At 37.5% G+C, this 11,381-nt stretch overlaps 1 protein-coding gene across 10 annotated transcripts in view; it reads left to right on the plus strand.

Moving 5' to 3' along the window:
* Positions 1-11,381, plus strand: part of LOC124298944 (trinucleotide repeat-containing gene 6C protein) — a 47,428-nt gene that overhangs the window by 12,137 nt on the left and 23,910 nt on the right. For 4 of the 10 annotated variants that reach the window (XM_046751644.1, XM_046751647.1, XM_046751646.1 and 1 more), the window contains exons 7-16: positions 81-414; positions 1,001-1,525; positions 2,291-2,754; positions 2,854-3,054; positions 3,693-3,854; positions 4,863-5,315; positions 5,470-5,790; positions 5,986-6,209; positions 6,322-6,694; positions 7,925-8,252. In XM_046751644.1, the coding sequence (XP_046607600.1) occupies positions 81-414; positions 1,001-1,525; positions 2,291-2,754; positions 2,854-3,054; positions 3,693-3,854; positions 4,863-5,315; positions 5,470-5,790; positions 5,986-6,209; positions 6,322-6,694; positions 7,925-8,252 (3,385 nt within the window). Of the gene's footprint in view, positions 1-80; positions 415-1,000; positions 1,526-2,290; positions 2,755-2,853; positions 3,055-3,692; positions 3,855-4,862; positions 5,316-5,469; positions 5,791-5,985; positions 6,210-6,321; positions 6,695-7,924; positions 11,340-11,381 lie in introns of those variants that run through there. The other 6 variants (XM_046751650.1, XM_046751648.1, XM_046751649.1 and 3 more) reach the window with 6 other exon arrangements.

Raw genomic sequence — 11,381 nt, forward strand, 5'->3', positions numbered from 1 at the left:
AATATTTGCTTGATACATTTATAGCTGGTTAGTTAAAGGGAAGAAGTGATTTGTTGATAAAGTTGCATTTCGATCCACAGCAACATGTGAACCAAGATACGAGCTGGGAAGTTCCAACATCCCCGGAACCAAGTATGACCAAAGATGGCGTTCCCATGTGGAAACCACCTGTAAACAATGGTACAGAGTTGTGGGAAGCTAACTTACGAAACGGAGGCCAACCTCCTCCTCAACAGCAAGCCAAAACACCATGGGGACACACTCCTTCGACAAATATTGGCGGTACTTGGGGCGAGGATGACGATGCTGCTGATTCTTCAAACATGTGGTCTGGAGCGCCGACTCCTAATCCGCCCAGTACAGCTCAGTGGCCTGGAGCTGCTGCCAACCAGTCCAGCGGGATGTCCGGCGGTGGTGAGTAAACTTTTTTTTTTCTTCCAATAAGAATCATCACTGTAATCATTTTAATTTATTCACTCAGTAAAGCACATCATACCACTCACAACATTAATGCTATGTAATACTCTTGATAAATAACACTTTTTTTGCGTTAATACAGAGTCAATCTTTTCTTCTTAAAATATGTATTTACTTTCATTGGGTATCTGTGATTGTATTGTCAATTACCACACGATGAATGATTTCGTGCATCGATTTCCTGCGAAATAAAAACATATTTGACCGAATCAACACTTTGTCACTTCTAAAGCGTGATATTGTGAAATAGTCCGCTGTAGATCCCTTTACCAATATGTTTGCAGGTGAAAAATCTTTGATTTACCCGATAAAGTTTACTTATGAAACTTTTGGTTCTTTAATCACGTACTTTTTCTTTTTTTAATTCCTGTACTTACTACCTTTAAATCCATCACTCATTGTCATTTTCAGTGTTTACCACAATTAATGATAATTATAAGAATTTGGCATAATACACAATACAATCACACTTTAAATTAAAGTAAGAACTATTTCAAAGCCACTTGTGACGTTATTTCTATAGGGACCAGTTGGGGCGATCCAAGAATGGATCCCAGGGATCCTCGAGACTTGAGAACTGTAGATCCGAGAGAAATGCGTGATCCGCGAGATCATAGAATATCCTTGGATCCAAGAGATCATATGAGAGTAATGGACCCCATGAGCCGTGACCCACGAATGCCCGATATGCGTGGCGATCCGCGCGGTATTTCTGGCCGTCTGAACGGCGCAAGTGCCGATGCTATGTGGGGACAACCACCAGGACCACAGCACCACCAAATGAGTCATCAACACCCGACGGGACCTCCTGCAAAGATGGTAAATCCATCCGGTATAAACCAGTGGGTAGCGCCACCGCCCAAAGAAATGATGCCAGGAAAGCCGTCTGGATGGGAAGAGCCTTCGCCGCCTACTCAGCGTAGGAATGTTCCAAATTACGACGACGGTACTAGCCTCTGGGGTAATCCAGCTCCAAACCCACGTCCGATGCCAGGTGGCAAAGTTTCCCACTGGAAGGAGCTACCGACACCCAATATGGGCCGTGGAGGTATTTTTATACTGCTATTTATACCTGTCTTTTTACTATTATTGTACACAACGTCATGTCAGCATGGTGTGATTATTCGATAATTTTCATAAACAGTTTGCCTAATATTTAACAACAAGAAGTCTAGTATCTGTACATTTCTGGAGAATCGGGAAAATCTAAAGCAATTTGATGCAGTATTGGGAAATCAGGAAATAATCAGAGGAATTTCGGCAGAACTACTATAATTTTTCTGTCAAGACCGCTCTCAGGCAAATATTCTAGTCACTGTACTAAATACATTTTTAAAACCCAACTACGTATATAAATTGAACTTGAGTCTCTGTTAATTTGATGAGAAACGTAAAGTTTGGCCCATAACCAAGAATTAACACTAATTTACGGTGTTCAACACTTATTTCTGGTTTGAATTAATGGCTACGTATGATTTTCTATCATACAAATATATGTATATTGTGATGTATTTTCTTGAGACATAAAAGTGATTATGGTTTTATTGACCAAATTAAATAAAATTTGAGAAAGGTCGACTATTTCAATCTGCAATGAAGATTGAATTATGATCTTATGAGTTTTTTCTGTAAGACTGGTCAAAATATACCCTGAGTAAAAAAATTTGTCTGTAACAACAACAGGTGAATGTTGGGAATTTAAAATGTATTTGAAACTAAACACCCTGTTATAGTATCTCGCCATTTGATTTCAAACTTCATTGACTAGCATACTTTACATTTCAACCATAATATCCTATGTTTGTGTATACAGGAATGCCCTGCCCACCTGGTATGCCGCAAAACCGAATGCCTGGACAGCCAGGCATGAAGCCAGATGTCAGTGGCCCGATGTGGGGTCATCCAACCGGCCCTGGTGGAAGTGGCGGTGGAGGAGGTGCCGGAGCTGGTGGCAGCGGTACAGGCGGCGGTGGAGGTGCTGGCCGCAACGGATCCTGGGGAGATGGACCTCACGACACTGCTAGTTGGGAAGATCAAAAAACACCTTCTGCTTGGAACGAGCCCCCGATAAATCCTCCTGCTTCATGGGGAGGCCCGACAAGTCATAAACCAAAACCTATGGGACCGACCGGAGGATGGGGGGACACAGAAATGGACCCGACTACCAGCTGGGCTCATCCACCGAAACAAATGCTCACCAAAGAAGTTATTTGGAATAGCAGAGAGTTCAGATATCTCTGTGATCTTGGGTACAAGGTACGAATATCTGCTACGCCGGTAAGTCAAGGCTGGAAATTTGATGAGTGATTTCTCAACGTGTAACTGATTGGTATTAAATTTTGTTTTATTTTATTCCATTTCCCTGGTTATGTGCAGAAGGAAGACGTGGAAACTGCTTTAAGAAACCGCGAAATGAACAGAGACGAAGCACATGAACTTCTCATTCAAGTACGTCCTCAGGATCATTGGCGTCGTCAGGACAGTCACGCTGGATATGATCCTGCTAGTCAATCTGCTGCAGCTGCCGGATATCCGCCAAGGTTTAATCACGTTGCCCAACAGATATCTTTCCCGCCGGTAAGTCGAAATTCATTCAATCTTGCGAGCGGCTCACTTATTCTGTCCAATATCGAGTATAGAAACGCATCCGAGGACGAAGATCCTCGTTTGAACTTTAATCAGTTATAAAAGAAAAACAAAAATAAAATGACAAACTGACATTTTCGTCAAAAATATATTACAGAATACGTGCGCTAGGCAAGAATTAAACTATGACATTGTTGAGTGGAGTTTAGTAACATGTGATGGTTGTGAGGACTTAAAAATTTTAACTGGTGTTAATGTTTGGAACTTAACATTGATTGGCGATTGAATAACTTATGAAAATTTTCTCAGCATTTGGTGACGGTGACATTAGCTTTGATAAGTAATGACAAGATGACAGTCTTGCGGTAACATTTGTACGTCAAAGTTTCAATATCGAACAATCCGTCCGCAATGTATGCCGAGGTATTAGTTTACACTTTTCTTTAAAACATAGCTATTCGCGGAGAATTAAGCTTTCTCTTTTGATTTCATTTCTAATTTCATATATAGTTGGTTTAATTATCAAGATTCTGCATAAAATTTATCGTATATATTATCAGACGATAGTGGTTAAGATGGGCGAGATCTTAGGAAGGGCGAGGGGTATAGGGTGTTCGTATTGAATACAGGGGGCCGGAATGCCTAGCGTGGGGGCCTCTGGTGGCATGAGTGGTTCGGTCGCCAGCGCCAGTCTCCTCAAGCTCCAACAACAACAGCAACAACAAGCAGCTGTACAGTTGCAACAACAACAGCCCAGTGTCACGGCAGCGCCGCAGCCACCTTTTAATCAGGTGAACTACGTGATCCAAAAACTCAAAACATAGAATTCTGGGAACCCTGCCAAAAAGTTCATAGCGCTGAAGTAGTTTTTTTCATAGAACTATTGTTATTTATTTATTTTTTAAAATTTATTTAGATTTTGATAGGTAACGTAAAGACTGCCAAAGTAATAGATAAGTTTCGATGAATGAATATGATTAATTTGCGTGTGTAGATATTTTTTTTTTTTTGTTTTATTTTAATTAGTTTTGAATTTGAATTGATAAGATGTTTTGGTTTTTGGTCGTTTCTAGTAAAAATTGATAACCACAGGTCTTGAAACTGATGGATATTGAAACACATCGACTGTTTTTGTGGTCGTTGAACTGATTGAGATTTGCTTGTTGTTTTTGCCTGTGCCGTGAGTCGGTCGTCCCCGTATTATTGCGCCTGTGTTGCATGAAAATTATATGCGCTTTTATTCGAATGAAACTTAACAATTACCATTTTCCTCAAATTCCTGGTAATGTACAAAAATTTCACTGACTCTAATAGGAGATCCCGAATGTTTTGTGTTTCGTTTTTGCATTGTAGGATTCCGATATGTAACTATTTCTCATATTTTTTCTTGATTTCGTAGTTTGTACTACTTGATTTTGTAAGACTGATACATTTTACAGAGATTCAACTTTTCCCCCTTTCATATTTGAAAAAAAAAAAATGAAATAAATATTGTATCATCAACTTATAAGATTAATATTCTAATAAATTCTGTGACGCGTGTAATTTTGCTACTCGTTGCTGCAATGCTTAGGTTGTCAAACGAATATGTTCTGTTCGCTAAATGATAATGTATATTTTTAGTTGAATCATGTAACGTGTCTCGCGTAGAAGTAGATCGATTGTTTGTTTATAGATATTGAAAACTTTTAGTACAATGCGACGTATTTACATTTGAGTATAATTTTATTTTTTCTATTTTTTATCCTTTTTTTTCCCACCTTTTTATAAATCAAATTTCATATTTTCTGTATGTCCAGACGTCAAGAACGCCACAAAATCAGCCCTCTACCCAACAACTCCGAATGCTCGTACAACAAATTCAATTGGCTGTTCAGGAAGGCTATTTGAATCATCAGATATTGAACCAGCCGTTGGCTCCTCAGACCTTGATCCTACTTAACCAGCTGTTGCAGCAAATCAAAGTGCTTCAACAATTGCATCAGCAACATTCAGTGCAGTTAACGCTGAAAGGAAACAGTCAAACGGGACTGCAGATTAGCGTACAAATAACTAAGACTAAACAACAGATCGCCAATCTGCAAAATCAAATTGCAGTTCAACAAGCAACGTACATGAAACAACAACAGCAGCAACAACATCCAGCAACGCCATCTCAAGCATCTGATTATTATAAAACATCTGTACATGATCCTATGTCTGCGTTGCAAAATACCTTCAGTGACTTGACCATGAACAAGGAGCCTCAAGTAGTAAGAATCAATAAATGAAAATGTATTATAATTGGCAAATTTCCGTCTACTGTTAAAAGATTTATAAAATGTGTGATGATTTGACAATACCTTGCGACAATCGGAACATTGGATACTTTGAATTTGTCATTAAAAAAATTTCGTTCTCTTGCAGAGCCAACAACAGTCTCGTTTGAATCAGTGGAAGCTACCATCCCTGGACAAAGAAGGCGATCTTGGTACTAATGAATTTTCACGAGCTCCCGGTACTACAAGCAAACCGCCGACTACACCAGGTGGTCTCACTCAATCACACAGCAGCCCTAACATGAATCCTTTACTAGGACAAGGAGACGGGACCTGGTCTTCCAGACTTGGTGACAGCGGATGGCCAGACGCTGGTACCAGTGATTCTACAGATGGGAAAGACTGGCAACCCGGTGGTGCTGCTTTCACCGATCTGGTACCAGAGTTTGAACCTGGCAAGCCATGGAAGGTAATCCACTCCCAATACTGGCAGCAATTACATACGTATATATCAGACTTCCAAAACTAAATAAACTGTTAAACATCTAGATTCGAACTAAAGTGAACATAAATATCGCAGGTCTACTTGATACTTGATAAATAGGTGATTAGGATTTAGTACTTAAGGATTGTCCGGGTCCACCTATATTTGATAACGTTTTAGGGGAATCAGATGAAGAGCATTGAGGATGATCCAAGTATTACTCCCGGATCAGTGGTACGCTCGCCTTTGTCGCTTGCTGCCATTAAAGATCCCGACGCAATATTTTCATCGACCACCAAAACCTCGCCGCCACCTTCAGCCAACGCGGACACGTCGATCCCCAGTCTGAGTAACTCGACTTGGAGTTTCAACCCGCCAGCAACGACACCCAGCGTTTTTGCCAGGTAGGCTTATTGATGTGTTGAAAAATAGAGAACAGTTGCTTGCTGCACACTTGTCATCGAATTTGAACATTGTGTCATTACGTAACTGAATTAATATTTTCTCGTTGAGCAGTTCTAAGAATACCTGGGGTGAATCTGCTCCACCGCCTACCGCTGTTACTTCTGAGTTATGGGGCGCTCCGATGAGCAAAGCTCGAGGACCTCCTCCTGGCTTAGGAAGCAAGGGCGGTGCAAGTGCCAGTAATGGTTGGGTTGGTTTGGCCGGAGTTAATCGATCGTCCAGTTCATGGGGTCTTCAATCCGGTACCGTTGGTAACGCTGCCTGGGTCTCAACTTGGCTTTTGCTGAAAAACCTGACGCCACAAATCGATGGATCTACGCTGAAGACATTGTGCATGCAGCATGGGCCTGTACAAGACTTCAGACTGTATTTGAACCACGGAATTGCTTTGGCTAAATATTCGTCGAGAGATGAAGCTATCAAGGTATGTTCTCGTTGATTCTATTGCGTTATCATCATGTCATACCTTGGACCAATTCTTTTCATATTTCACGCTACTTGTTTGTACAACTGTTTCAATAATCTAAACTCTCAGTTACCAATTGATAATGTTACGTAAACGTTTCGTACAAATGCCATAACGAATTTTTCACAGGCTATATTTGCCAGTTACACAGTGGTTCCCCTATTTCTCCAAAAGTGCCCCATTTTTTATTTGTCTTTCTTCCTCTACAAGTACTAAAACTGAAGGTTTCCTCTAAAACCCCCGTATTTTTGCCAGTCAGTTACTTTTATTATTTATTTCTTTTTAATTTTTTTTTTGCTCTTTCATAAATCAAAATGGACTTCGAAAATCAATTCGATGTTTGAGAACAATGTTTACACTTCCATCTTGACATAGGAATGAAAAAAAAAAACAATATATACTAAATCTCAAAAGTCTACTTATTCTTAGTTGTAATTCACAAGAAAATAATTTTTACGGTTTGATTGAGTATCTTTATCTACGGATTACGTGTCCACTCATCCCTTATTATTTTTCCCCTACGTTCAATTCGAAATATAAACATTGTTTTTACGCATCAAATTGATTTTATCGGTTCATTTTAGTTTACAAAAGAAAAGGAAAAACAATTAAAAAAACATCGACAATTTCGATGTATCTTATATTCAAAATTTCAATCACCCTCCCTGGCACGTATTGATATTGTTTGAAAATTTTATATATGTATATACAGGTTTGGTTTTCTACAATATGAACATATTTCAGTGGTGCAATCGAAAAAATTGCAAAACTACTAAACTAACGGACACTCTAGTGTGTATGTAATTTTGCTGTATTTAGTCATTACGATGAAAAAATATCAGATCTCTAGTAACCCCCCTTCCCATGTTTACAAAGCTTTCCTCTAAACTTGCCCAACTTGAGCACTGTGAAGCCTGTACTTGCAATGTTTATTCTGCGCATTGGGTACTACACTTATCTTTTGATTTCCTCGGAAAATATTCAGTATAGAAAAACTACCGTGGTATGTTGTTTATTATTTTTTTTTAACTAAATTATACATTAATGTAACCATATATTGCGCGAGTGCTATTTGAATTTTAATATCAAGAATCGTACACATAATAAATTCAGCTGTTTGTGATCTATTATGCACAACACAGTTCACGTATGTTTCTGGCACCATATCGATGTTGATGATATATTTAGGCACAAGGAGCACTGAACAACTGCGTTCTTGGCAACACGACAATATTTGCCGAATCTCCTGCTGACAGTGAGGTTCACACACTGTTGCAACATCTCGGCCACGGCGGTCAGCAACAAACCGCTGGAACGGCGGGTTCTGGATGGGGTCTCAGAACTACCAGCAAAGCCGGTCCTCCCCCAGACACGTGGGGCGGTAGCTCAAGTCAGCTTTGGGGAGCCCCACCCGGTGGTAATTCATTATGGAGTAACGCAGGCATCGATAGCGGCGATCAACAAAGAGCTACGCCAAGCTCGTTGAATTCTTACCTGCCCGGAGATCTTTTGGGAGGTGAGTCCATGTAGGCAGCTCCCAATATCATGCGAAATAAGACACGAAATACTCAATACATGACGAATGTTGAGAAAGAATGGTATAAAACGATGTAACTTCGATAAATTTTACGACTCGTATTTCTACTACGATTGTGACCGTACAAGTACATGCATACATACATATATATATATATATATATTTATATATATATATATGGATTGATATATATACACATATATATAGTATACACATACATTACCTATTTTCGATTTTCTTTTGTCTTTTTCCTTTCATTTCTTTTTTCTTTTTTTTCCTTCTCGTTTTGCTAGAATTTTACTCTACTTGTTCCAAGAATGTCGAAGGAGTTAGTGGTTGTATTTTGATACGTTTATCTTGAGACCAGATATTATCCAACAATTCTACGTACATACACATTATCTTATTTTTGGTTAAGCATCTGTACTAAAAATAGTCGGCGAATGTTAATATTACCGATGAAATGTGACAATTGAGAACATTTTTATTGGATTTAAATGGAACTGTTGAAAGTCTTCTCATAATGTCAATTACATTGTAGGGACACAAATTGGAAAAAGAAAAAAACAAAAGAAAAAAAAAAACAATAACAATAATGATGAAAGGAAAAGAAAAAACAAAGAACTACTTAACTCTTCATTCTTTGTGATTAAGGTCGAACAAAGAATTGAGAAACAGCCAAAAAAAATGTTACAATTACAAGAGCGATATTTAATTGTTATGTGACTAATATAGTCTATACACTTGATTCAATCGTCATGAGAAGACTCGTGCTTCCCTAAAAAGTCATTACAGGTTACAGGGATCATCTCTTGATATTGATTGTGAGATAAGTATGCATGCAGTTTAAATGGAAAACACCCCGATGATGAGCAAAAAAAAAAAAAAAAATTAAAATATACTTACACGTGTATTTGAACATATGAAGTTCTAAATTGTCATTGAATGATACATACATTGTTGTGGCAATTATGGTAGAAGTGGAAAGTTTGAAATGCTTTAGGAGAAAGGGACAAAGAAAAATAAAAACATATATATCAAAAGGATTTACTGTATGCTACGACAAAAATTTTTGGTTGTCTCTTATTAAATTTTGCTGTATTGATCCGTACAGAATTATTAAGTCTTAGATCATGTCTAAGAGTGTTCCATTTTATTACTCGTGCAGTCGTGAAAACTGTTTTAAAACGAGTATCAAACTTAGACTGTACCAATCTAATCAAAACTTTACGAGCATTGACGTCTCAGCTTGTTAAGCTTTTTAACAAAGCAAGGACGCAACGATACCAAATGTTATCGCAATAACATAAATTTTATTATATTAAAAGGAAAGAGGGGGGGAGGGGGGGAGGGGGAAGCAAAAAAAAAAAAAAAAAAATTAAACAAAATAAAAAAAAAATGAAACTTATGTAAATCTAAAATGCCACCTGTCGTGCCAATGTTCAATGTGTCTCTGTACCATTAATTATAGAGTTTAAAACTAAAAGCGAGAAAAGAAAAAAAAAAAGAAAACAAAACAAAACAAAATACAACAAAAACATTTAAATAAAAAACTAAACTAGAAAAGAGAAGTGAAATCTAATTTTAAAAAGAATACGTTCAAATCGAAAAATTATATCGCCAAATACCCCCAAAGTATTGGCGGGCCTCTTGTGATATAAAAGGGCAGAAATGGTCGAACGAAATCAGTGTCGGTCATTTGATCGTTTGTCGAAGAACCTGTTTTGCCTCGTACTGGTTCTAATACAAACGACAAGTACGATAATTCAAGACACGCGCAATAAACAGCGAATTAAAACCTATTTAAAAAAAAGTAAAAATCTCCATCCGGAGACCGATCGACGTATAAAAAAAGAAAAAAAAAAATACTGCGCAATAAAATGATGGAATCACACACATACACATACATACACATCGTATATACGTTTAAATGAAAGAATAGATAGTGTTAGAAAGAGAGAGAGAGAGAGAGAGAGAGAGAGAGAGAGAGAGAGAGAGAGAGAGAGAGAGAGAGAGAGAGAGAGAGAGAGAGAGAGAGAGAGAGAGAGAGAGAGAGAGAGAGAGAAAGAGAGAGAGAGAGAGAGAGAAAGAGAGAAAAAAATGGAAAACTTAATTTAAGTGACTTTAAAGTTAAGTAAAAAATATTAACTATGACAAGCCAATCTCACGACAACGCCGCTCATAACGAGCCGTTCTATATTAAATTGATTTACTTAATAAATGAATTGTGAAGAAGAAGAAGAAGTTCTAACCAATGTAAAAAATATATATATACATACATATATATATATTATATATAATATAAGGTAATAATATTTAATGATTAAAAAATACTAAATCCACATACTAACGATTATGAACATAAGTATAATAATAACGAATAGATAAGTATACTATAACTATATTTAACTGAAATTAATAATAAAAAAATTCAAAAAAATACAAAAAAAAAAAAAAAAAAAAAAAAACAAGTAATAAAATAAAAATACAGTATAGTATAATATTATACATGGTTTAAAATGAAGAATTATAAACAGGCCTGTCAACAGCAGTGATGATACCATACATCTTATTTGCGCGACAGATTTACATTGATCGAACAGTATCGCATTTGATTTTTATTTCTTTTTTTTTTCTTTTTTTTTATCTATCTTAAAGAGAAAAAAACTCCTTTTTTCTTCTACTAACAAAGCTGTTGTTTAGCTTCGCAAAAAAATATTCGCGCAGAATTGCTTTTACGATAACGCCTGTGTAACGCAATTAACACAAGGAAATCCAATCAATTGCAAACAAACAAACACTCAAACAAACACACACACAAACAAACGCACACACACACACACACACACACACACACACACACACACACCTAAGTATACAGACACGTCATATTCACATGTATATATGTCCTAAGGAAGAATACGACAAATGATGGGACGAAGTTTAATGTGTGAAAGAGCGAGAGAGAGCGAGAGAGAGAGAGAGAGAGAGAGAGAGAGAGAGAGAGAGAGAGAGAGAGAGAGAGAGAGAGAGAGAGAGAGAGAGAGAGAGAGAGAGAGAGAGAGAGAGAGAGAGAGAGAGAGAGAGAGAGAGAGAGAGAGAGAGAGA

The sequence above is a fragment of the Neodiprion virginianus genome, chromosome 2 (assembly GCF_021901495.1).
Source record: "Neodiprion virginianus isolate iyNeoVirg1 chromosome 2, iyNeoVirg1.1, whole genome shotgun sequence".
NCBI classification, from domain to species: domain Eukaryota; kingdom Metazoa; phylum Arthropoda; class Insecta; order Hymenoptera; family Diprionidae; genus Neodiprion; species Neodiprion virginianus.